The 27971-nt window shown below is 48.6% G+C and overlaps 1 protein-coding gene across 2 annotated transcripts; it reads left to right on the forward strand.

Annotated features, from left to right (window-relative positions):
• Positions 1 to 86: 86 nt before the first annotated feature.
• slc43a1b (solute carrier family 43 member 1b) lies at positions 87 to 27857 on the forward strand. 2 transcript variants are annotated; one of them, XM_069191314.1, is made up of 15 exons: positions 87 to 389; positions 7245 to 7399; positions 7721 to 7892; positions 8037 to 8092; positions 10859 to 10935; positions 16618 to 16710; positions 17150 to 17283; positions 18393 to 18547; positions 19393 to 19539; positions 20837 to 20872; positions 21044 to 21179; positions 21696 to 21825; positions 22950 to 23023; positions 23212 to 23335; positions 23664 to 27857. In XM_069191314.1, exons 2-15 carry the CDS (start codon positions 7246 to 7248, stop codon positions 23841 to 23843), a joined length of 1668 nt encoding a protein of 555 aa, XP_069047415.1. In that variant the 5' UTR covers positions 87 to 389; position 7245; the 3' UTR covers positions 23844 to 27857. The 2 variants fall into 2 exon arrangements, with proteins under 2 accessions (XP_069047415.1, XP_069047414.1); XM_069191313.1 differs by having other exon boundaries at positions 87 to 364.
• The last annotated feature ends 114 nt before the right edge of the window (positions 27858 to 27971 follow it).

Below are 27971 nucleotides of genomic sequence, written 5' to 3' on the forward strand. Positions count from 1 at the left end.
CTCCTCATGACATGAGGCGTGTGAGTGACTGAGCGAGAGAGAGGGTCTGTGAGGGGGGAGGAGGACTGTAAAACTGGGAGCCTTGTATAGACAGCGAGAGAGAAAGAGGGAGGAGACAAACTTAAGAGTGTGGTAGTGGAGTCTTTAACTGAAAACTGGACGAGCCTGTTGCAGAAAGGAAACGCGTGGTTGTTTATATAGTAACCGATCATATCATATCGTACGTTTTTACCTGTTTAGCCAAGGAGAGCAAGAACGGGGAAGACTTCTGCCTCTCTATATTAATAAAACAAGTGAGGGAACAGACACGTTTTTCATTTTTCCCCCACCTGAAGACGCCTTTCGAAGTGCGGGATCTTTCCACGTGAGTGGTTATTCTGAACTTTAGTGTAAGTTTGTAGTGTAATATTGCGTGTTGTGAGTGTCCCGAGCTGAACGCTTGCGTTTTGCCCGAGCGGCGCGCGGTAAAGTTGAGCTCGAGACGGGACTGGAGAGGGAGGGCGGGCTGAGCTCGAGCGCCGCCGCTGAACGTGTAGGCTCTGCGCGCACCGTAGAAACCCGACACGAGCATCACACACGTGGCAGCCGAGCCAGACCCATTGAAAGGTCGGAGGCCTCTCGGCGCTCAAACTGCCGACCCGGTGTCGGTCCGCCCTGACCCGGGGGAGCCGGAGGTGATGAGGCACAAGAGTCTCGTCAGAGTTGCGGCGACGAACTCTGTCGGGACGGGCCGGACCGGCCCGGTGCTGGTCTTGTCGCGGGTGCAGCTGGTCCCACAGAGGCGGACTCCGCTTCCTCACAGTATCACTTATATTTCTCTTCTTTACACTTGTGCTGCACACCCAGACCTGTGTGATTACTGTAAAACCTTTAAACACACTCGTTTATCTCCCGAGTCCTACATAGCTCTTCCTTTCTCTCCTGCCCTGCCGTGATACGACACAGAGACCTCACCTAGTCTCGTATCGTACAGATTCCTGTCCCGCTCTCGCTCATTATCATCATCATCATATTTTTATCATCATAGTGATATAATAGATTTAATAATACTACCAATACTTTTTTTAATAATAATGTTTTACATTTAATTCTTCTTCTTCATATTATTACTCAAACGTCTGGGTTGAGTTTTTTATATTAAAGATAATTACTTAATTTTAATATTTCAATTGTAGTTATGTTTTCTATAATGAAAATTATATAGCTGTTAATATTCAAATGACTAACACTCAAATCCAGAAACCCTCGTGGCCTACATGTTCGTGCTGGGAGGAGTGTTTCTCTGACTGGGGAGTGTGTCTCGGTGTAACAGCATGAACACACACAGGTGTACTGCACACAGGCTGGGAGGAGTGTTTCTCTGACTGGGGAGTGTGTCTCGGTGTAACAGCATGAACACACACAGGTGTACTGCACACAGGCTGGGAGGAGTGTTTCTCTGACTGGGGAGTGTGTCTCGGTGTAACAGCATGAACACACACAGGTGTACTGCACACAGGCTGGGAGGAGTGTTTCTCTGACTGGGGAGTGTGTCTCGGTGTAACAGCATGAACACACACAGGTGTACTGCACACAGGCTGGGAGGAGTGTTTCTCTGACTGGGGAGCTGGGCTTGACCAGGACCTGTCCGTGTGTCGTGTCGTGGACGGCTGGTTCTGACTGGGGCCCGACGGCACTCCAGTTTGTTCCTCTCTCTCTCCCGCGGCGGTTGGCAGTATTTCAGCCGTAGTGTCCCGACGCTGGTTCGGTGTCGGTGTGGCTCAGAGCAGTGAGCTTCGGGGCCGTGTGACCGAAAGGACTCTTCTCTGGTCTTAGGTCTTGACCTTGCAGGGCTGTGCTGGTATCAGCTGGAGGTGCTGTGGTTTAGGGGGGTGCACAGGTTTCCATGGGGCCTGACTGTGTTTTTGTGGCCTTGGTTGGTGAGCGGGCCTGTTGCACAGGCCCCCATGAAGCCCAAACCCTAAATAACGCTGTCAGATACTCTGAGCAGAAGCGTACGAAGGGGGTGAGGCTGTCGAGCTGGCCCCAGAGGTGTAGGAGACCCTGCTGACATTCACGTCCAGCTGCTGGTCAGGCAGGACAGTGTGCCTGGGGGACCTGCCAGGTTCCCACTGTGGCCGCACCACTCTCTCTCCTGGTGACTTTGAATGGAAACTGCTGTCAAGGTCAAAGGCATTTCAAAACACGTGCACCTGTACACGGGAGACTGAATGCTTTCACCTCCTCCATTTCCTCCTGTCTCTCTCTCTCACAGTCCCTCTGTCTCTCCTCCTGTCTCTCTCTCAGTCCTGCTCCTCCTGTCCCTCTGTCTCTCCTCCTGTCAATTAAATTCAAGAAGCTTCATTGGCATTGCCAATGAATAAATTAGTGTTGCCAAAGCATATACAATTAACACGACATCTACAGATATTTACAGACATTACAATACAGACATATCGTAATACATTTATGTACAAACATATGGAGCATTATTGAGAGACAGGCTCACTGCTCCTCAGGCGGTGACAGGAGATCACACACTGATTTATTATTATTGAGAGACAGGTACACTGTCTGTTCCTCAGGCTGGGACAGGAGGTCACACACTGTATTATTATTATTGAGAGACAGGCTCACTGTCTGCTCCTCAGGCTGGGACAGGAGATCACACACTGATTTATTATTATTGAGAGACAGGCTCACTGCTCCTCAGGCGGTGACAGGAGATCACACACTGATTTATTATAATTGAGAGACAGGGTCACTGTCTGTTCCTCAGGCTGGGACAGGAGATCACACACTGTATTATTATTATTATTATTATTATTATTATTATTATTATTATTGAGAGACAGGTACACTGTCTGTTCCTCAGGATGGGACAGGAGATCACACACTGATTTATTATTATTATTATTATTATTATTATTATTATTATTATTATTATTATTATTATTATTATTGAGAGACAGGGTCACTGTCTGTTCCTCAGGCTGCGACAGGAGATCACACACCGATTTATTATTATTGAGAGACAGGCTCACTGTTCCTCAGGATGTGACAGGAGATCACACACTGATTTATTATTATTGAGAGACAGGCTCACTGTCTGTTCCTCAGGCTGGGACAGGAGATCACATACTGGGCTGCCAGTTCAACTGAGTTCCCTCCACCTTCTCCCAGTAGGATTGGGACTTGTGATTCCGGCAGGTGTGTGAATTCTGGGGTTAGATTTGTTAATTTGGGGAAGAATGTTTCTCTAATCCCCATATATTTGTCACAGTGCAGTGTCTCTGTTTTTCCCTGCTGGATGCTGTCCTGTCTCTCTCTCATTGTCCAGCTCTGTTTCTCTAACAACAGCCGGAGAACAGATCACACACAGTATTCTTCTAAGGTCGTGTGATCTGCTAAAGAGACAGCAGTTGTACGGAGTGACATGACAGCTCTCTATGGTGGAAGTGTCTCTCTCTCAGTGTCTGTGTGTGTTTGAATATCGGTGCGATCCTTGGAATGCCGGCACAGCCCGGGTTTTCCGGATGTGCAGTTCCGGAGCGCGGGTGGGAGAGGCTCTGCTGTCTTTAGGAGTGCCTGGAGCTGCCAGGCATGCCTGCCCCCCGTGCTGTCGCTGTACGGGTTCGATTGGAGGTCGGCAGGCTGGGAAATGCCAGGCCCTCAGATACGTTGGATACTTCCCAGGTTAAAAAGTACAACTCAAGGTGAAGTGCTCTAGATTTTTTTTTCTGGTAAACACTGCTGGAGCTGAGCGTGTGTTAATAAACATGCCCTTGTTGCTGTTATTATCACCCTGAGAGGCATGCCCTTGGTTGTACAAGCATGTCCTCATTAATGTTGTTTGAATTAGTAGCAGTAGTTTCCCATTCTTCACCTCTTTGAAATGCAAGTTCATATTTGAATCTCTAAATCTTTTTCTCTGTCCCTGACATTCAGTCTTGTTTTCTGTTTCACAGAAACTCTCAAATCCACGTCACCGTTTACTGACATGGGTTAACACCTGTGTGTTACCTAATGTGCGGTGTCATTTTCTCTCACAGCTCAGTGTTAATGTCCTGTAGTGTCCAGTCAGTGTGTCTGGACTGTATTAACCCCTCTCTCTCAGTGCAGTGTGAATGTCCTGTAGTGTCCAGTCAGTGTGTCTGGACTGTATTAACCCCTCTCTCTCAGTGCAGTGTTAATGTACTGGAGTGTCCAGTCAGTGTGTCTGGACTGTATTAACCCCTCTCTCTCAGTGCAGTGTTAATGTCCTGTAGTGTCCAGTCAGTGTGTCTGGACTGTATTAACCCCTCTCTCTCAGTTATTATATACTAGATAATACCCTAGCTCTTTTTGTCTGCTCAGATATAACCTTGTTCTGCTCCATAAAGAGGTGCTTCATCTAGCTGAATTACGGCTAAGGCACTGACAGTACATTATACAGTATATAGCTTGCACAGAAATTATCGTCACTTTGTTTTTATCACTAGCACATCACAACCCTCTGGGCATTCTTATTGTACCGCACAGCAGTGGTATTGTAAGAGCAGGTTCTGCTCTGTGTGTCTCTACTGTATGAGTTCTGGGAGGGGCCTCTGTATCGCATTACTCAGATGTGTGTGTCTCTCACAGGAAGTAGCTACAGAGCAAGCTGGCGGGAAACAGAGACAACACAGGGGGAGGGACAAAGAAAAGGGACTGGGAAAGCAAAAGATAAAAAAAGATGTGCAGTATTAATACAGTACACACAGAGCACATTAACACTACAGGACATTAACACTGCACTGAGAGAGAGGGGTTAATACAGTCCAGACACACTGACTGGACACTCCAGGACATTAACACTGCACTGAGAGAGAAGGGTTAATACAGTCCAGACACACTGACTGGACACTCCAGGACATTAACACTGCACTGAGAGAGAGGGGTTAATACAGTCCAGACACACTGACTGGACACTACAGGACATTAACACTGCACTGAGAGAGAGGGGTTAATACAGTCCAGACCCACTGACTGGACACTACAGGACATTAACACTGCACTGAGACAGAGGGGTTACTATAGTCCAGACACACTTAGCAGCGGTACAGCCCTGCTTGTGGATGCTGTGAGAGTAGTGTGTGCTTCAGTATCAGTTACAGCCCAGCACCCCCAATCAGAGCAGCTCAGTGAGCACAAAGACAGCTGCGGAAGTGCCTGTAATGGGATTACACAGTGACTGACCCTGATACACACACACACACACTCCCCCCGCGTGGCTGCGCCTGCCCTGCGCGGCCGACTGACGGCCACACGTGCTGGGCCGCTGCCGGCCCGGGGGACAGGGGGACAGGGGGACAGGGGACAGGCCTGGGGGGCTGGAGAGAGCGGGGACAGTCTGCGCTCGGAGAAAGGGACACGCCAGCAGGCCCCGCAGCGCCTGTGAAGGGGGAGACCAGCGTGGGGCGGTCCTGCCCGGCCTGCGTCTCTCAGCCTCGCGCCGGCTCCGCGCCGGACAGCCGCTGTCCGCGGGGCGTGCGGTGACCGAGGCGCTGCGGCCTGTTCTGGGGACGTCTGACGCAGAACCCCGGGGCGACGACGCCCATCACCGCTCCGCGGGATCAGGGATTCCCGGGCGGATCGGCGCCTCCGGAAAGCTGCGAGGAGGGGGCTCCTGGCTGGACCCTCGGCGCGGGCCAGTCTCGCCTCAGCGCTGTGCAGCGAAGGGGAGAGGCGGTGCACTGCCCCCTGCCCAGCGATGCCACTGGACCCTGTGTGAGGCTGGTTCAGAGGGCAGGATGGGCTCGGAGAGTCGTTCAGGGGGCAGGATGGGCTCGGAGGCTCGTTCAGAGGGCAGGATGGGCTCGGAGAGTCGTTCAGTGGGCAGGATGGGCTCGGAGAGTCGTTCAGAGGGCAGGATGGGCTCGGAGAGTCGTTCAGAGGGCAGGATGGGCTCGGAGAGTCGTTCAGAGGGCAGGATGGGCTCGGAGAGTCGTTCAGAGGGCAGGATGGGCTCGGAGAGTCGTTCAGAGGGCAGGATGGGCCTGGAGAGTCGTTCAGAGGGCAGGATGGGCTCGGAGAATCATTCAGAGGGCAGGATGGGCTCGGAGGCTCGTTCAGAGGGCAGGATGGGCTCGGAGAGTCGTTCTCAGTGTCTGGAGTAAAGTGTCTCTCAGAGTAAAGAGGGAATCTGTGTCCGTTCAGGGAGTAAAGAAGCAGGCTGGCCTGGAGTGATCAGACTGTGGTCACGGCTCAGAGTGTGAATATGACCTCACCTCACTCTAATTCGGGCAACACTGCAACTGAAAATGCTCTCTCTGTGTAGCTCCTGCCAGCTAGTCCTAGCAGTAGCAGAGTCAGCCCAGTCTAGATACACACACTGGTGTCACGCTGTGGCTGGGATTCTGTTATAGGATGATCCTTGCTATGTGTTTTCCAGTGTTACTTTCTGTGTGAGATAGCCTGGCGCTGTTGCCTCCAAGTGTCTCAAAGCTCTCTTCAGAAAACTCATTGGCTAAATGACAATTTTCTTTTCCAGTTATTCTGTGTACACACAAACACACGCTGACTGTGTACTCTTACTTATGATATACAGCAACATAGGCAGCACACACTGAAAATGTCTCTCTGCTAATGTATATGGTCAGTGTACTGTAGTGTCAGTGTGTCTGGACTGTATTAACCCCTCTCTCTCAGTGCAGTGTTAATGTCCTGTAGTGTCCAGTCAGTGTGTCTGGACTGTATTAACCCCTCTCTCTCAGTGCAGTGTTAATGTCCTGTAGTGTCCAGTCAGTGTGTCTGGACTGTATTAACCCCTCTCTCTCAGTGCAGTGTTAATGTACTGGGGTGTCCAGTCAGTGTGTCTGGACTGTATTAACCCCTCTCTCTCAGTGCAGTGTTAATGTCCTGTAGTGTCCAGTCAGTGTGTCTGGACTGTATTAACCCCTCTCTCTCAGTGCAGTGTTAATGTCCTGTAGTGTCCAGTCAGTGTGTCTGTACTGTATTAACCCCTCTCTCTCAGTGCAGTGTTAATGTCCTGTAGTGTCCAGTCAGTGTGTCTGGACTGTATTAACCCCTCTCTCTCAGTGCAGTGTTAATGTCCTGTAGTGTCCAGTCAGTGTGTCTGGACTGTATTACCCCTCTCTCTCAGTGCAGTGTTAATGTCCTGTAGTGTCCAGTCAGTGTGTCTGGACTGTATTAACCCCTCTCTCTCTCAGTGTAGTGTTAATGTACTGTAGTGTCCAGTCTGTGTGTCTGTACTGTATTAACCCCTCTCTCTCTTTCTCTCACAGGATGGCTCCCTCACTCTCTAAAGCATACCGACGGAGGTGGTGGATGGCAGGGTCTGCAGTGGTAGAGAACCTGCTGTTCTCTGCTGTGCTGCTGGGCTGGGGCTCCCTGCTCATCATGCTGAAGAATGAGGGTTTCTACTCCCACCTCTGCAAAGGTTCATTACAATTCTCTGTTACACCGTATTCACACCCACTGCACTGTATATGCAACAGTAGACCTCTTTTTTGCTCAGTCAGAATCGTCTGTACTGTATTAACCCCTCTCTCTCAGTGCAGTGTTAATGTCCTGTAGTGTCCAGTCAGTGTGTCTGGACTGTATTAACCCCTCTCTCTCAGTGCAGTGTTAATATCCTGTAGTGTCCAGTCAGTGTGTCTGGACTGTATTAACCCCTCTCTCTCAGTGCAGTGTTAATATCCTGTTGTGTCTAGTGGGTCAGGATGTCTGATGTGTATTTAGCTCCTTCTCTCTCTTTTAGAAGGTAACTCCTCAGTGTCTGTTGCGAACAGTACCTGGCTCAGCTGTGTGGAGCAGGAGGAGATGCTGAATCTAGGATTCACCATCGGCTCCTTCCTCCTGAGTGCGGCCACTCTTCCTCTGGGCATCCTGATGGACAAGTACGGTCCGCGACCGCTGAGGCTGCTTGGGAGGTGAGACGTGGTGGAGGAAGGGGTGAGAGAGAGGACGGAGGAGAGCATGTGACGCTGTCTTCTGTAGTGTTGTACAGGGGCTGTGCAGCGCCATGGGTCTAGTCTGTCATGATGTCTATATTCACCCCTCCCTCTCTTTCTCAGTGCCTGCTTTGCTTTCTCCTGCGCCATGATTGCTGTCTCTGCCTACGACCCTAAGAGTAAGTGACACTGATTTTGAGGCCATCTGTTGTTCTTGTCCTCTCTGGCGTGCGTGTTTGTCAGTATCTCTCTGATCCGTGTGGGTGCGTTTGCCTGTCTCTGTCCGACAGGGTGCTTGTGCAGCTCGGGAAAGTCTGGAAATGGAAAATGACGTCTTGAAGCTCACACAAATTTATTGGTGTTCAACAAGAATACACACGTGCTAACCTCCTGCGTGCTTCCGAAATCGGCCTCGTGAAAAACAGTGAGCGGATATTCGTGTTCGTCTGAGGCAGCAGTTGTCTGGGTGTCAGATAGTGGCTCAGCCAGCTGAACTGAAATCTACCCGTGTTAAAACAACATTAGGAGGCAGAACTGGAAAGAGTTCATTTCCGGTCTGTGATTTTGGTAAGACTGGGTTCCTATGTATTTAATATTAAAATGATGAATGAAAACTCTGAGGTACGGGCACGATCACACATACTGTGTGTGAACACAGTGGACTGGTCTCTGCAGCGAACATCACAGATGCAGTCTATTCGGGGGAGGAGTTTTCTCATCATGGTGCAGCAGTCCTGTCCTGTCTAGTCTTCAGTGCTTTCTGTTTAGCAACCTTATATGGACACGCTTTGCACTTATGCACCATCAGTCTTCACAGCTCTTTTCTTAACAACACTTAAATGTGTTCGACAGTTCATTGTATCCATGCCAGGTGAGCATGTTCAGGTGGGCATAAACACAGGATTTAAGCACCTATACAGAACCGAACTCAGCTGTACTCTGAGAGTCAGTCACGCTAAGCAATTGCTATTTCAAACTGAACATGCAATCAGCGTTCGTTGTACACTTTCGAGATATATAGCTAACAATAAAAATCGACAGTGACATGTCTGTGACACAAATGGCACAAACGATAATTATAGTTACAAACCTGAGGTGTACTGGTCCGACCTGACCAGACAGTGTTTGAGTACAAGAGTTACATAACACAGTTCTGAAAAAGTAATGCTAAAAAATGCTAACGACAAAAATGTCGTAATGAGCCAGATAATCTTGTTTTGCATAAATCTGGAAATATCTGTCTATCCATAGGTAAAAACATGAGTGAATTAGAAAAGTCGTAATGGAAGTAATTGTAATCAAAGCCAGATAATTTTCACAATGTCAAAGAAAGTCTAGCTGTAGCTATATCCCAGCTCTCATTTTCAGCTGGGTTTCTGATCGTGATAAAAGGCGTTGTAGCCTTTATGCTGAAGGGGAGGGAATTCTAGAAGTGCAGGGCAGAATTCTGACACTGTTTTTATAAGGGCTGTTATTAATGAACTTGCACGTAACAGAGTTCAGTAATATGAGGGAAGATTTGTCAGTGCAAACTGCGTTCTTCAACTGGGATAATTTTTAATATTGTGCACCATATTCCAACAATATCTAAACCAAAGGGGGTTTGTTTTCTTGCACTCTGTTCTGTTAGTTTTCTGTGTCAAGCCGCATAAAAAAGGCAGGAAAACTGTCGTGTGAATATTTATTCTGTGTTCGTGAATTATCTGAGGTTTTATTCGCTGAAATGTATAATTCATCGCAAGAAAAATGTCAACGGAGCATGCATACGTTTCACAAAGACACAAACGTTATAGATGGGCTTTGAAAATGTCTAAAGGCTTCATGGAAGAAGTCTGAAAGAAGCTTGGAATTGGTCTATGGGAACTGAGCAAGCACCCTGTGTGTGTTTATTAGTATCTGTATGTTCTGTTATTGCCTATCTATCAATCGTAAAAGTACCCAAAATATTTATTTTGGATCTTATTTTACCCCGTTGAGTTTTATTTGAGTGGAGTTTGGAACAGTAAATACTATAATACAAGACTCAATGTGACATCCCAACAGAGTTAGGAATACAAATGTGTGTACTTCTGAACTTTGTGTGTCTCTGTACTTGTCTCCTATGCATGTGTTTGTGTACGTGTCTGATCTGTGAGTGTGTCTGTCTGTACCTAACTGATTTATATAAGTGTCTGTCTGTTTGTGTGATCTGTGTGTCTGTATCTGCTCCGTGTGTTTCTGTACCTAACTGATCTGTTTAAGTGTTTAGTGTCCAGTCAGTGTGTCTGGACTGTATTAACCCCCCTCTCTCAGTGCAGTGTTAATGTCCTGTAGGTCAGTGTGTCTGTACTGTATTAACCCCTCTCTCTCAGTGCAGTGTTAATGTACTGTAGTGTCCAGTCAGTGTGTCTGGACTGTATTAACCCCTCTCTCTCAGTGCAGTGTTAATGTCCTGTAGTGTCCAGTCAGTGTGTCTGGACTGTATTAACCCCTCTCTCTCAGTGCAGTGTTAATGTCCTGTAGTGTCCAGTCAGTGTGTCTGGACTGTATTAACCCCTCTCTCTCAGTGCAGTGTTAATGTACTGTAGTGTCCAGTCAGTGTGTCTGGACTGTATTAACCCCTCTCTCTCAGTGCAGTGTTAATGTCCTGTAGCGTCCAGTCAGTGTGTCTGGACTGTATTAACCCCTCTCTCTCAGTGCAGTGTTAATGTACTGGAGTGTCCAGTCAGTGTGCCTGGACTGTATTAACCCCTCTCTCTCAGTGCAGTGTTAATGTCCTGTAGTGTCCAGTCAGTGTGTCTGGACTGTATTAACCCCTCTCTCTCAGTGCAGTGTTAATGTCCTGTAGTGTCCAGTCAGTGTGTCTGGACTGTATTAACCCCTCTCTCTCAGTGCAGTGTTAATGTACTGGAGTGTCCAGTGTGTCTGGACTATATTAATCCTTTATCCTCTCCCTCTCTCTGCAGTCCTCTCTGCTCTCATCTTCCTCGCTCTGTCCTTCAATGGTTTCGGAGGAATCTGCCTGACCTTCACCTCGCTCACGGTGAGAGAATTAAAGGGACGTGTGACAGAGAAAGGGGCCTGGGAGTGATGTATCAGTATGAGACCCGGAGGCATTGGGTGACAGACAGCATACTTCACACTGGCCAGCGCCACCCCGACGTTCAGCAATGATGTTACACCCATGGGGAAATATTACACCTGTGGTGATTTTAACCTGAGTAAATTGTAGAACTGAAATAATAAGAAACAACACTGATGTATTCCAGACAAATAGACATTGTAGATACGCTGTTTCCTGAGGCCGATTATATTCAATTGCAGTCTTTCGCAGACAGAACTTTCCCACTGTCTGCTTCGTCTTGGGTGCCATGAGTGGATGATATAATTTAATTGTCTGTTCCCACAGAAGAGTTAATTTGCAGTGGGCACAGTACGTTAATCTGTCTAGTTAACAGTGCACAGCTCCAGTAATCTGTGTCCTGCTTTGTGATGCAACAATGACAGAGCTATGTAGGTTTAAGCAGTGAAATAGCTATAAAAATCCGCTTCACCAATTTAAATTTTTTTAACTGTTAAATTGTTTTATCTGTTCAGACATATTCCACCTCAATGTTGCAAGATGAGTAATACTGGCTTGAGTGTAGCGGGATTTAGGTTGTTGACTAACGCTCACCTTCCCCGACAGTCCCAGGGGTGCAGTATCAGGGCAGTTGCACTCAGTACCTGCCCCCCGGGAGAGCGAGGGTGTGTCCGCACTGGAAACACCCTCCGTCTGATCCTGCAAGAGCCCAGCCAAGCCGACAGACTCTTAGTTTTCACCACGTACTGTACATGACCACAAGCTGGGTTGTGTGCGTCGGGGCTACAAAAGTATGTAACAAAAAAAAAGAAGAAGATCCCAGAAAGTGACTTCTTGAAAAGAGTGGGAAAGGACTATTTTGTTATCCAAACCCTGCAGGTCTACCCTGCAGGTGTTCAAATTCGGAGAGCTTTATTGGCGTGACCGAGGCGCCGAAGTGCCAAGGAAGGCGGCGACGATTGCCAAGGCGCTCACAGGTGCTCAGGACACCGTCACAGGTGCTGGACAGGGGGCTGTGTGTCCAGGCTCACTGCAGAGGACCGGGTTGATGGGAGGCGTTAGGGCCTGAAGGAGCTGGGCGTCGCTGGCCAGCGCTTCCACGTGCTCCTCCTCATAGACGAGGGGGGTGGGAATCTGGAGGACTCCCGATTCCCCTCCCGCTTCAGCGGTTATGTATACGGGCGGCGCTGGATTGTGATTGTTGAGAAAACATCAGACCGGCTGCTGCAGCGTCAGGGGCACCGGGGGGCTGTTCCTGGCCAAACAGGATCAACCGGTTGAGTCAGACGGGTTGGGGGTGGAATTAGCGGTTGCCGATCTAGATGTGGTGCTTGGAGAAGAGGGAGATGCTGTAGTGCTTATTAATGTGAAGAGCTGCTGTGAAGGGTAACTCCCGGGTCTCAGGGCGAAAGGTGGATAGTGATGAGTGCAGCGGGGATTGGAGACTGTGGGAGAGTGTTGCGATGGGAGCTGTGGTCGATGCCAGGCGTTGCCCGAGGGCTCGGCGCTGCTCAGGACAGTTGCATCAGACAGGCAGCCCCCCTGCGAACAGGTGCAGTACCCGGCAGCTGCTACAGCGGGGCTCACTGGGGTGGACGTCACGCCGCAGGCTCCCGTGCTCTCCAATGGCCCTGGGCTCATGTCAGCGCGGGTGCATTCATGTCGGCGGATGGGGGCCCTACGATAAAAGCTAGCACATGACTTCCAGTCCAGAATTCCAGAACGCGCCCTTGCCCAATCAGAGCGCCGCACCACCCACACACCCTCCCGCAGGGCGCCGCTCTGCTTTAAACCCACCAGAGCACCCTCCCTCCCTCCCTCCCTCCGACCTCTCCCTCTTTCTCTCTCCTCCCCTGGGCTTCATTCAGGTTTGTCCGGGCCGGGACGTGCGTCAGCATGCGTCTGCTGCTGCAGGCGGAACCGAGCCAAGTGTTTCTCCTTTCCGATTTTTGAACCTTCGCTTGCCCGTTTCTTGAATTCAGCCGTGCTGTGCCGGCATGACGAGAAAGTGTGGCCGAATCTGTGCCTGGGTCGACAGCCCCCCCCCCATCTCTCTCTCCAGTCCTTTTTTCCTTTTCCATCTTTTTCTCTACCTCTCTCCTTTCTCTCAGACTGATAAAAAGAAATATCATGGCCAGCAGGACACATGCGTTTTCTGAATAACTGGAAGGTGGTGAGGGTTGAGCAGGTGATCCAGACAGTGTCACAGTTCAGGACAGGAGGCACAGTGAGAGGAGTCCAGACAGATGTGAGCCAACCCACAGAATATACGGCGCGAGATCACAGCTGGTGACCGATTAGGATCAGGTGTCGTCTCCACTGGGACAGTGACCTCGGGGCAGGAAGGGAATGTCCAACTGAGGGAAGCCAATGTCCTGGTCTGTGTTCCAGCCCTGGGGGACGGTTCTTATCAGATGGCTGCCTTTTCGGTGGATTCCTCTGCCTTATATTTTAGAACACAGATGTTTTCTGTCCCAGATGCAGATAAAATAGTTTTTTGGGGGTGGGAATCAACTGATAAGCAGATAGAAAATGGGAATATATTTGCAGTCGCCCTCATATTCACAACGAAGGAATGCTCTGAATAAATGCATTACCCAGCGATATATTATTTCCTAATTAATGCTGTTGTCTGTGTGGTGCCTCAAACTATCGTCCTCAATTGCAATACTTAATTTTCATTGTGCCATCAGCGCCTGTGCGGTATCATTATCTGCTTTTAGGACTCGTGGTCACAAGCCTGCAATACAAGACAAAGACGCTGATGTGGGGTGTAATTATTTTCACAGCTGTGTTTGGAGCAGTCAGTCTGAAGAGCCTGATTGGTAGGGAGCTGGGCACATTTCCTCCTTCCCTGCTAGAGGAAGAAGGGAGAGAAAGGAAGGGAGAGGGAGAGGAAGTTGGAGAGAGAAAGCTTTCTGTTCCATTAGAAGAAGGATCTACAATATTAACCCCCCATAAACATCCCCCACAGAACACATAGAAACACAACATGCACTGGAATGCAAAGGGCTCAGTGCTACAGGTACTGATGAAGTACAGGCTCAGTGAGCACAGCCTGTACACGGACACTGGACACAGACAGACCTGGCTGACCAGAGAGGACAGGCTCAGTGAGCACAGCCTGTACACGGACACTGGACACAGACAGACCTGACTGTCCAGAGAGGACAGATCAGTGATCACAGCCTGTACACGGACACTGGACACAGACAGACCTGACTGTCCAGAGAGGACAAGCTCAGTGACCACAGCCTGTACATGGACACTGGACACAGACTGACCTGACTTTCCAGAGAGGACAAGCTCAGTGACCACAGCCTGTACACAGACACTGGACACAGACAGACCTGACTGTCCAGAGAGGACAGCCTCAGTGACCACAGCCTGTACACGGACACTGGACACAGACAGACCTGACTGTCCAGAGAGGTCAAGCTCAGTGACCACAGCCTTAACACGGACACTGGACACAGACAGACCTGACTGTCCAGAGAGGACAGGCTCAGTGAGCACAGCCTGTACACGGACACTGGACACAGACAGACCTGACTGTCCAGAGAGGACAGGCTCAGTGACCACAGCCTGTACACAGACACTGGACACAGAGAGCAGGCTCTACTCTCACTGCCAGCAGGGAGAAGCAGAGACTGAGATGCACTTTCTGTAGCACTGTGAGAAATACTCTTCTCACTAGACAAACATGCTTCCCTAAAATAAATCTAATCCCAGAATTAATTCCCAACACCTGCCATTATCGGCACAGATTCCCATCCTACTGGGGGAGGGAGCTCGATAGAGCTGCAGCTCAGTATGGGATATCCTGTCACAGCCTGAGGAACAGTGAGCCCGTTTCACAAGAACAGCAACAACAATAGTAATACAGTGTGTGATCTCTTGACACAGCCTGAGGAGCAGACAGTGAGCCTGTTTCACAATAATGTTTTATGTGATGTGTGCAATTGTCAAATTACGTTTCCACTGTAAATGTGAGTAAACGTTGTCTTAATTGTATTTGCTTTGGCAACAATGTAACTCATTGGTAATGCAAATACAGCTCTTTGAATCTGAATTTGTGTAAGAGGTAGAGAAAAAGAGAGACAGGAGAGGTTGAAGAAGGACTAAAAAAGAGAAGACGTAAGAACACGCCGTTCATTGAAAGAAACCAGGGCTTCAGCTTCCACATTATGACCGGGCAGCTTGTTCCACACTCCCACCACCCTTTGTGTACAGAAGTGCCTCCTGTTCTCCTGTTGTTTTAAATGCTCTTCCCTGTAGTTCCTACTCGTGTCCTCTGATTAGTGTTTCACTGTTGATTCTGAATTGACTTTTTCAGTGACTTTGAGGGCTTTGAAAAGTGCAGGCTAGTGGGCTGTGGACTGGTGAGAGGCAGAGAGAGATACGGGCAGACATGGGGGCCAGGCGTCCTGATTTGACCCTCTGTATGCTGGGAAGAGAGAAGGGGGAGGGTTGTGTGTGTGGAACACACCGCTTGTAATCTTTGGGGGAGGGAGGCAGCTGAGGATAGAGGTCAGAGCTGAGGTATGGGAGGAGAAACACTGGCAGACAGAGAGAGAGGCTGGTCTGGAACTCCGAATCTAATTGGCTGCAGCTAATTTTAGAGGCGCATGATGTAAGGTTGCGTTATACTGATGTAAGGTCAGCTCCATCCCTCCACCTTGTGGTCAGTGTGTGTCACTGCAGGATATAAAACACTGAAACTTGTCCAAAGTAATGAAATCGGTAACAATTCAGTATTAGAATAGTAACCAAAGTAATACAGGAATAATAATGAACTGGTCCAGTAGTTCACAGTTTGTGGTTTTATCCTTGACACTGTTTGTCCCTGAGTGAGATACGTAACGACTTTCGTAATGTGCTGTGTTGATCTCCCTGTCCTTCTGTGTTAATGTACACAGACAATATTAGTAATGTGGTGCCTAGTCACTCAGTGTGTCTGTGCTATGTAAACCCCTCTCTCAGTGCAGTGTTAATGTCCTGGAGTGTCCAGTCAGTGTGTCTGGACTGTATTAACCCCTCTCTCTCAGTGCAGTGTTAATGTCCTGTAGTGTCCAGTCAGTGTGTCTGGACTGTATAAACCCCTCTCTCTCAGTGCAGTGTTAATGTCCTGGAGTGTCCAGTCAGTGTGTCTGGACTGTATTAACCCCTCTCTCTCAGTGCAGTGTTAATGTCCTGTAGTGTTCAGTCAGTGTGTCTGGACTGTATTAACCCCTCTCTCTCAGTGCAGTGTTAATGTACTGGAGTGTCCAGTCAGTGTGTCTGGACTGTATTAACCCCTCTCTCTCAGTGCAGTGTTAATGTCCTGTAGTGTCCAGTCAGTGTGTCTGGACTGTATTAACCCCTCTCTCTCAGTGCAGTGTTAATGTACTGTAGTGTCCAGTCAGTGTGTCTGGACTGTAGTAATCCCTCTCTCTCAGTGCAGTGTTAATGTCCTGGAGTGTCCAGTCAGTGTGTCTGGACTGTATTAACACCTCATGCCGCATGAATATAACTGAGCACTTTGTGCACTATCCTAAGAAGCAGCAAATGGTGCTCTGTAATTGGTTGATTTCCAGCTGATTTTTAATGTATGATCAATGAAGTGCCACATTAACCCCTTGTATACCTCTCTCTCTCACACAGCTACCCAACATGTTCGGAAATCTGCGCTCCACAGTGATGTCCCTCATGATTGGCTCCTATGCCTCCTCCGCTGTCACCTTCCCTGGAGTCAAGGTCTGTCTGTGTCTGTTTGGGTCACTTAGTCCGTGTGTCTGCAGGTCCAGGGCTGAGGACCCGAAGACGGGAGCTCAGATGAAGAAGGAACGTGTTTCAGTCTGAGGACAGGATCTCGGATTGAAAAGTGCCTGCCTCTCATCTCTATGTCTGTAGCTTCTTTCAAGAAACTGATGGATGAGATCCTCGGATTAATTAAATGCCAAGTACAAAATGGGATAGATGGGCCATCTAGCCTTTTCTTATTAGTATCCACTCTTTTGACCTTTCTGTCTCGCAGTCTGACTCTGTCTCTGAGGCTTTGTCTCTGCCAGTGTGCGGACCTTGCTCTCTCTCACGTGTGTCCCACTGTGAATTTCAGTGTTTCTCTACTGTACCCAATTCTGACTTCCATGAGCACTGTGCCAGCACTGCCTCACCTTGTTCTCCTCTCTCTCAGCTGGTGTATGACGCAGGCGTGCCCTTCACAATCATCATGTGGGTGTGGGCCGGGCTGGCCTGTCTCGTCTTCCTCAACTGCTTCCTGAACTGGCCAGTAGAGTCCTTCCCAGCACCTGAGGAGATCAGCTACACGTCAGTACTGAGATGGAGGGATGGAAGGGAGTACAGGGGTGTTAGGACTTTAAAGACACACTGGCTGGACACTACAGGACAATAACACTGCACTGAGAGAGAGGGGTTAATACAGTACAGACACACTGACTGGACACTACAGTACATTAACACTGCACTGAGAGAGAGGGGTTAATACAGTCCAGACACACTGACTGGACACTACAGGACATTAACACTGCACTGAGAGAGGGGGGTTAATACAGTCCAGACACACTGACTGGACACTACAGTACATTAACACTGCACTGAGAGAGAGGGGTTAATACAGTCCAGACACACTGACTGGACACTACAGGACATTAACACTGTACTGAGAGAGAGAGGGGTTAATACAGTCCAGACACACTGACTGGACACTCCAGTACATTAACACTGCACTGAGAGAGAGGGGTTAATACAGTCCAGACACACTGACTGGACACTACAGGACACTACACACTGCACTGAGAGAGAGGGGTTAATACAGTACAGACACACTGACTGGACACTACAGTACATTAACACTGCACTGAGAGAGAGGGGTTAATACAGTCCAGACACACTGACTGGACACTACAGTACATTAACACTGCACTGAGAGAGAGGGGTTAATACAGTACAGACACACTGACTGGACACTACAGTACATTAACACTGCACTGAGAGAGAAGGGTTACTACAGTACAGACACACTGACTGGACACTGCAGGACATTAACACTGCACTGAGAGAGAGGTTAATATAAATAAACTACAGTCTTCTTGGGTGCTGTTCTTCAGTGGATTTAAGTGATGCTGAATAGTGGAGGAATGGGTTCTAGGTGGACTCTTCTTCTTCAGTTGCCTTTCCTCTACCCACTGACCTTATGACAGTCACTGCAGTGCTATAGTGGACTGTATTCACTTCGTGTTGCTTGAACTCATGTAAATGAATAGATAAACCAGTGTCTCGCTCTGCCCTTCCTATCTGTATCAGCAAAGTTATCGGGGAGATCTATATATAGAATATATATATTTAGGGGGATGTCCAGATACAAAAATGATTCATGTTTCCCCTGATGTCCGACAGTTTGTCTTTGCCTCTTGCAGGAAAAAGATCAAGCTGAGTGGTTTGGCTCTGGATCACAAGGTGACAGGAGATCGCTTCTACAGCCATGTCACCACTGTGGGCCAGAGGCTGAGCCAGAAGCACAGGGACGTGGACTGCTCCACAGAGAACATAGACCACAGAACAGAGCCACAGAGTGAGGGAGGATTTGACTGTATTCACTGTAGTCACACACACTGTATTCACTCACACTGTATTCACTACTCACACACACTGTATTCACTCACACTGTACTCACACACACTGTATTCACTGTAGTCACTACTCACACACACTGTAGTCACTCACACTGTATTCACTGTAGTCACTACTCACACACACTGTAGTCACTCACACTGTATTCACTGCTCACACACACTGTATTCACTGTGTTCACTGCTCACACACACTGTAGTCACACACACTGTAGTCACTGCTCATACACACTGTATTCACTCACACTGTATTCACTACTCACACACACTGTACTCACACACACTGTATTCACTGCTCACACACACTGTATTAACTGTGTTCACTGCTCACACACACTGTAGTCACACACACTGTAGTCACTGCTCACACACACTATATTCACTCACACTGTATTCACTACTCACACACACTGTAGTCACACACACTGTATTCACTATAGTCACTGCTAACACACATTGCATTCACTGCTCTCACACACTATTCACTGTATTCACTACTCACACACACTGTAGTCGCACACACTGTATTCACTCACACTGTAGTCACTACTCACACACACTGTAGTCACTCACAATGTATTCACTGTATTCACTACTCACACACACTGTAGTCACACACACTGTAGTCACTCACACTGTATTCACTACTCACACACTGTAGTCACACACACTGTATTCACTGTTCTCACACACACTTTATTCACTGTTCACACACGCTGTAGTCACACACACTTTATCACACAGTCAGTGTGTCTGGACTGTATTAACCCCTCTCTCTCTCCCATAGACCCAGTGTCATTTCGTAGCTCAGTGTGTTCCCCCATCTTTCTGTGGAGTCTGATCACCATGGCGATGACTCAGTTGCGCATCATCTTCTTCATGGGGGCGATGAACAAGATGCTGGAGTTCGTGGTCACCCGAGGAGAAGAGCACCGTAAGCACTTCCGCAGGAACACCGCCACACGGTGACACACCACACACGCCCTGACGCCCGTCACAGCTTCACAGCGGCGGCCTGGCCTCCGCAGCGCGGGCCGCGGCTCGGTGACCAGAGGGTTGTAGGTTCAAACCCCAGCTGTGACGCTGCTGTTGTGCCCTTCAGCACGGTGCTTCCCCTCAGCCGGCCCAGTGAAACACCCCGCGGTGTAAATCGGCGCACACGTAAGTGGAGCTGGACAAAAACACCAGCCGGAGAAATATCTAGACATCGTGACTCCACTCGAAACCTTTCTGACATTCCCATAGGACACACACTACACCCATGGCAGCGTGGAAAAGCCATAAAAAAGCAAACAAAATGTCAGGAGATAGTGTGGAATGAGAATAAAAGTGGAGATTTAAATCCAGCGATTCAGTGTTCGAAATACAGTGCGCTGAAAAGACCTTATTCGGCCTTCATGCACGGCGCAAGATTGTAGTAGGTTTGGTCAACTCGTAATGGTGTTCCTCGCAGACGCTCGTGAGGATGGTGAGATCCTCGTCTCGCTTGCCTGTATGCACAAGTCTCGCACCCAGCCCTTCCTCTTGTGTGTCTCTCCTGCGCCCCTCCCTGCCTCCCCATCCGCAGGCCTAGAGCAGCCGCTGGAGAGCGTATTGATTTGGAGCCCCTAGACTCGATCGCAAGCCTGTTGTTCCAGCTCGTCTTCCACGAGTCACTAGTGTTTCCCTCCTTTCGTAGGCCCTAAACATTTCGTACTGTGCCTACAGTGCCTCATGGGAAATCCGGCACTGCCACAGCTCATCCCTCTGTCACAGTAGGATCTAACCCAGCTGCTGAAATGGATGTTGCTCTGTCTGTGACACACAATAGACACTGAAGCTGACACAGGTCAGTTTCACGGTCAAGCCAGTGGACGTTTCCAGAATCGCCATTCAAACATGAACAAGGGGATACCGGTGCAAACTCCACGGCGAGGCATGTCAAACTGAGAGCAGGAGGCATTTCTTTACACAAAGGCTGGTGGGAGCGTGGAACAAGCTGCCCAGTTGTGGTGTTGTGGCCGATACCAGGGGCTTTTTCAGGAAACAGCTGGAGGAGATCCTCCGATCAATTATGTACTGTCACATAGCCCGTACGGGGGCTGAAAAATCTTCTCTTCCGTGTAGCTGTCTTACATTCTTAAGAATGAATTACTCGTGCTATCACCTGCCGCACCCCCCCAATCCCTCTCGTGTATCCTCCCAGAAGACTTGAACCTGACCCCCCCTCTGTGTCCTTCTTCCTCCTGCAGCCCCTGAAGCGTTAGCCCAAGAGGCGACAGAGCAAGGTGAGTCTCCTCCTTCCGCGGCCTTGCTTTCCCATCGCGCTCGTTTCCCATGAGCCTCTGGACTGCCGTCACGTGCCGAGGCTCCCTCAGTGTGTTCGCTAGAGGGCTCTGGGGGCTGCTGGTGGTGCCCCTGCGCTGCTGGGACTCACATCGCGGGGTCTTGTGTTTCAGTGGGGTTCTACTCCTCGATCTTTGGGACTCTGCAGCTCCTGTGTCTGCTGACATGCCCCCTCATTGGATACATCATGGACTGGAGATTGAAGGAGTGTGTGGAGGAGAAGAGCAGTGAGATAGAGGGGGAGAAGTGGTAAGGAAAAGAGTGGACACTGGACACTCCAGGACATTAACACTGCACTGAGAGAGAGGGGTTAATACAGTCCAGACACACTGACTGGACACTACAGGACATTAACACTGCACTGAGAGAGAGGGGTCAATACAGTCCAGACACACTGACTGGACACTACAGGACATTAACACTGCACTGAGAGAGAGGGGTTAATACAGTCCAGACACACTGACTGGACACTACAGGACATTAACACTGCACTGAGAGAGAGGGGTTAATACAGTCCAGACACACTGACTGGACACTACAGGACATTAACACTGCACTGAGAGAGAGGGGTTAATACAGTCCAGACACACTGGACACTACAGTACATTAACACTACACTGAGAGAGAGGGGTTAATACAGTATTGACTCACCGTCCTTGTGCACTTACTGTTAAGAACTTGGTGTTGTATAGTAGGAACATCCAGAGTTAAATCTGTTTGTGCTCACTGAGTGCCAGTTCCATGTGATCGTTGTGTCCTTCACAGCGTGTCCAAACCCCCACGGAGAGACAGCAAGATCCAGAAGCTGACCAATGCCATGAGAGCCTTCATTTTTACCAACATCCTCCTCGTTCTCTTTGGAATCACCTGCCTCATAGACAACTTGCCTGTACAGGTAAAGAATATTCTGGCATACCTCTGTTCAGACAGTCTACCTGCACTTTAACAATACTGCCCACTGCACTCCTGTCTCATACAGAACTGATCCCTGTAGGTAAATGTGAGATCACAGACACACCTGTCTCATACAGATCTGATCTGCAGAGGTAATTGTGATCACACTGACACACCTGTCTCGTACAGAACTGAGCTGGAGAGGTAACTGTGAGCACACTGACACACCTGTCTCATAGAGAACTGATCAGCACAAGTAACTGTGAGCACACTGACACACCTGTCTCATAGAGAACTGATCTGCACAGGTAACTGTGAGCACACTGACACACCTGTCTCATAGAGAACTGATCTGCACAGGTAACTGTGAGCACACTGACACACCTGTCTCATAGAGAACTGATCTGCACAGGTAAATGTGAGCACACGGACACACCTGTCTCATAGAGAACTGATCTGCACAGGTAACTGTGAGCACACTGACACACCTGTCTCATACAGAACTGATCTGCACAGGTAAATGTGAGCACACTGACACACCTGTGTCTCAGTTAATGTGCATTTGAAACTCCAAAGACAAGTGCATATCAGCTAGTGCTCTTACGACCCCTGTGGGGGACAGTGAAACACCCCCCCTGTCAGGACTGCAGAATCAGTTTGTCTTTCTCTAATTCAGCTGCAGGTGGTGGCAAGGTAGACCAGCCGTTCCCTCCCCCGTTCGCCTGGTTCCTGAATCAAGCAGACGTTTCCATGTCTCTGTAAATTGTCGACAGCCGAAGGCAGTGGCATAGAGCTCAGTGGACCTGTCATTGACCTGTAATCGGATGAAGCTCCTTATGCCTTAGCAGGCCGCGGAAGACCCCGAGGCACTGTGAAGTGCTCGTTTTTTGCCGTGGCACTATGGAAACGGCGGTGAAATGACACACTAACACTGTTGCCCATCGTGAAACACTCGATCACAACTCCGTCCCTTTTACCGCGGTAAACGTTACGCTGCTCCTCCAGAGCACTGCAGAAGGAGAACGCACCGGTCCCTTGACACTTACCGTGTTGTGCAAAGTTGAGGCTCTCATGCGGGGGGTGTTTTACTGCACCGGCTGACCCCTCGTGTTTCTCCGTTCACAGATCGTCTCCTTCATCCTTCACACGATGGTCAGGGGCTTCATTCACTCGTGCTGTGGGGGGCTGTACGCTGCGGTGTGAGTACTCCAGCCGGCTGGTTTCCCCTGCGTCTCTGTCGCTGGGGACTGGACTGTTTTGTAACGTGAGGGTTGTGGAGATTGGCACTGCACCAGTGGGCACGTTGGTCGGTGTGTCAGTATACCTGCCGGTCAGTGAGCGGATCGGTGTCTGCTCTCCACTATTCTCATCCCTCGTTCTCTTCCAGGTACCCCTCCAATCACTTCGGTACTCTGACTGGGCTGCAGTCCCTGATCAGTGCCGTCTTCGCTCTCCTGCAGCAGCTGCTGTTTATCGCCATGGTGGGACCTCTGCATGGCAACCCCTACTGGGTAAGAGAGAGGGGTTAACACAGAACAGACACACTGACTGGACACCCCAGGAGATTAACACTGCACTGAGAGAGAGGGGTTAATACAGTACAGACACACTGACTGGACACTACAGTACATTAACACTGCACTGAGAGAGAGGGGTTAACACAGTCCAGACACACTGACTGGACACTACAGTACATTAACACTGCACTGAGAGAGAGGGGTTAATACAGTCCAGACACACTGACTGGACACTACAGGACATTAACACGGCACTGAGAGAGGATGAGCCTGTGAGATCTATTTGCATGAACATTGACTCTATTGTTCCTCCCGATCACAGATCAACTTGGGTCTCCTGATTTTCTCCCTGACTGGGTTCCTGCTGCCTGGTTACCTCTACTATCACCGCCGGAACCTCATCCGGGAGAAGGCTGAGCAAGAGAGGGGTGCTGCTGGCCTGTCGGAGAGCAGCAGTCTCAAGCACCACAGCAACGGGCAAATAGCGACAGGAGACGCCTAAGGAAAGGACAGCCTTCAAGAAGGATTCAGGAATATGGAAAATAATAGTAGAAGCAGGACGTGAAATTGCATCTGGCAGCTCCAGGACTGAGAATCAGACTGGGACACACATATCCAAAGACCTACAAAATGCAAGGCTCAGAACTTGCAAGCAATGGGAAAAGTGGCACTTGACAGGGTTTTGGAAACGTCTACCAAATCCTTTTATTCAACCCAAAGCTGAGCCAAAGACCTTTTGTAGATAGAAACATACGCATGCTAGACTGGAACACAAAACATTATTTTGTTACTATTCCCTACCCCTTAAAGCATTTAACAATAGGTTTTAGTTTTAGCAGTGTTTTTCACGTTTTTGCAGTGGGTTGTGTTCTGTGGTGCAGTGGAGAGTGATAATTGTTCCGAGCACCAGTGCTGTACGCTGTAGTCTGGCACTCTGTGGCATCCGTACTCGGAGACATCAGTCAGTGTGCTTCTGATCATCATCCCTCCTGTCTGTCCTGCACAGAGAGACTGAATTCACTCAGGAACAGGACACACTGATCATCATCCCTCCTGTCTGTCCTGCTCAGAGACTGAATTCACTCAAGAACAGGACACTCTGATCATCATCCCTTCTGTCTGTCCTGCTCAGAGACTGAATTCACTCAGGAACAGGACACACTGATCATCATCCCTCCTGTCTGTCTTGCACAGAGAGACTGAATTCACTCAGGAACAGGACACACTGATCATCATCCCTCCTGTCTGTCTTGCACAGAGAGACTGAATTCACTCAGGAACAGGACACACTGATCATCATCCCTCCTGTCTGTCCTGCTCAGAGACTGAATTCACTCAGGAACAGGACACACTAATCATCATCCCTCCTGTCTGTCTTGCACAGAGAGACTGAATTCACTCAGGAACAGGACACACTTATCATCATCCCTCATCGCTCTGTCCTGCTCAGAGACTGAATTCACTCAAGAACAGGACACACTGATCATCATCCCTCATCACTCTGTCCTGCTCAGAGACTGAATTCACTCAGGAACAGGACACACTAATCTCTGCTCTGTGCCGCACAACCAGAACAACTCATTTCGAATGTGAATCGAGATCTGGTGGACCTCAGACATGTAGCACTCACCACCCACTCCCTCCTGTGCCCCCCCTCCTTCTGGCGTGGTTTGGTCCGGATTCACCATGGTGACAGTCACATGGACCAATCAGCACTATGTTGTGTTTGCCCTCCCTCCAGTGTTGTGGTGTGGTTTGGTCCGGATTCACCATGGTGACAGTCACATGGACCAATCAGCACTATGTTGTGTTTGCCCTCCCTCCAGTGTTGTGGTGTGGTTTGGTCTGTGGTCGATGGTTATACTGACCAGTCAGCATTGGGATGTGTGTGCCCCTTTCCAGTGTTGTGGCGTGGGTTGTTCCGGATTCACCATGGTAAAAGTGACATGGACCTATATATTGTTTGCCCCCCTCCAGTGTTGTGGCATGGTTTGGTCTGGATTCACCATGGTGACAGTCACATGGACCAATCAGCACTATGTTGTGTTTGCCCTCCCTCCAGTGTTGTGGTGTGGTTTGGTCTGGATTCACCATGGCGATGGTTATACTGACCAGTCAGCACTGGGATGTGTATGCCCCCTTCCAGTGTTGTGGTGTGGTTTGGTCGGGATTCACCATGGTAACATTGACATGGACCAATGAGCACTATGTTGTGTTTGTGCCCCTCCAGTGTTGTGGTGTGGTTTGGTCCAGATTCACCATGGCGATGGTTATACTGACCAGTCAGCACTGGGATGTGTGGGCAAGCAAACCTGTTATAAAATGAGCACTATAGCCTGCATCACTTGCATTGAAATATCCCAAAGAAAAGCTCATTAGGGTCGTAAAGACTGTGATGGGAGAGTCCCATAAAATGTATTTTTGGACCTTAATATTTGTTATATATGCCTTGTATATAATCAGTGCCTTAGCCACCTACAATAGAAAAACTACAACTCTCATAGGACACTGGAGGCTGTTGCCTCATGGTGGCTGCGGGGACTCATGGAAGATGTAGTTTTTAACATTTTGTCCGTTAGACTTTCACATCATACTTCAGGGAGCAAATGAATTTAATGGGGCTGTTATCATCATCACTGTAAGCTGAAGTTCCTCTTCTCCACCTGTGAGAGGGCACCCCTTTACCAAATTTGCTTTCATTTTGGATTGTTTTGCTCGAACAATTTAATTTCACACTAAATTCAGATACTCAACTTGAAAGCCAAAGACTTCAAAAGTGTTATTTTATATATTTCTGTTCTTAAAAGATTTGCTTTAGAATTAGTTTTTATTTATTCACTATGTATTCATTTTCTGTTACTTTTTTATGTTTTCATTACCCATTCTAGAAATATGTTGCCCAATTTTCACATTCATTGTAACAGCAACATCAGTTCTAAAGGTACATAATGAAGTAAAGGCATCTATGCTTCTGTTGTGTGAGGTGTGTGGCAGGAGAATACAGCTCTATGCAAGGGAGTCACTACTTACAGCACCTCTGCTGATATCGTCAGTGTGATCAGTGATCCGTACATCAGTCTACATCAGTCAGTGAGTCAGTACACTAGTCAGTCAGTCAGTGTGTCGCTAAGTCCCTATATAAGTTAGTATTTCAGTCAGTATGTAAGTCAGTCAGTATGTCAGTAAATCAGTGTGTCAGTAAGTCCCTATAAAAGTCAGTATGTCAGTAAGTCAGTAAGTCCCTATATAAGTCAGTATGTCAGCGTGTCAGTCAGTGTGTCAGTAAGTCCCTATATAATTCAGTATGTCAGTAAGTCACTATATAAGTCAGTTTGTCAGTGTCTCAGTAAGTCCCTATATAAGTCAGTATGTCGGTCAGTAAGTCACTGTCTCAGTCAGTCAGTATATCAGTAAGTCATTAAGATGGTAAATTAGTGGGTAAGCCAGTATCAGAACTAAAAATGCGTTTAGGGGTAATATAGTCATAAAAGGCAGGAGTATTGTGGCAATATAAACTCGTTGTTTTACATTTAATTCCAAGGGCTTTGAATGACATATAACTCCCATGGTCCACCAAGGTAACCTTTTCCACACTCAGACAGGAGGTCTGTGGTGCCACAGCCTCCAGGGATGGGTTGCTGATTAGATGTTTGTTGATTTTTTTGGTGTAGATCTGTAAAGCCTTTATCAGAGCCATTTACAGTACCGCAGAGCTGGCAGGGAAGCTTCATGGGAGTTGTGTTTTTCCCCCTAATAACTTTGTGATGGTAAAATCAGGAAGTGTCTGTAATATCAGTGCCTTAATCATTCTGCAATAAAATCGATAGATCCCATGATGCACTGCTGCATAAGAACCTTACACTTGACGTCACAGCAGCGGACCTGATAAAAGGCAAACATTTCCACAAATATTTGCACTGTCTTATCTCTTCAATTTAGCAAGCAGGTGTACACCTTTGTAAAACAGAGGAGTACAAGTGGTGCAAAGTCAAGGGCTCCTTTTTAGTCACATTTCCTTTCCATACTTTTAAATAATGCCTCAGGGAGCATGAGTTCAAAGAATTTCATTGTGACCGCCGTGAATTATTACTGGGAGGGGCGTGCCTTGCTGAGCCTGAACAGAGCTAGGAGGCGCGCTCTCCCACTGCGCTGCTCTTGCGAGTATAGTACAGGAGAGCTCCAAGGCCTCAAGGGCTGCTGTCCAGCAGGGTTTATACGTCTCTCTAAATCTCCAGCTTCCCAAGAACAAGGAGAGGCTACAACTTGTCCGGTTCAGCAAGTGGAAGTAAGACCAGAAAGTTTCTGGGCCCCAGGCCAGGAGGTGTGCCCCCTGGTGGAGGCGGTGTGTCAGCAGGGCAGCATGCAGGGAGACGGCCCTTGGTAAAGAATACCTTGCAGGTTCGTCGTGTAAACTGTATTATATACCTGTATTTTTGTGTTTCTTTTTGCGGTGCTGTCATGAAAATGAACACTCAACTGTCTTTGAAATGCAATAAAAGTCAAAGGGTGTTATTCAGCTGTGTTGTGATTCAGCTGCTGTTCTTTAGCCCTGGCCTATCGGAAGGAGACCAGCACAGACGAGCCCCTCGCTTCGTCATGTCTGCCAGCCGCGAGGAGCGGTGCGGTTTCA

This window comes from Lepisosteus oculatus, chromosome 6 (assembly GCF_040954835.1).
Source record: "Lepisosteus oculatus isolate fLepOcu1 chromosome 6, fLepOcu1.hap2, whole genome shotgun sequence".
In the NCBI taxonomy this organism is placed as follows: Eukaryota; Metazoa; Chordata; class Actinopteri; order Semionotiformes; family Lepisosteidae; genus Lepisosteus; species Lepisosteus oculatus.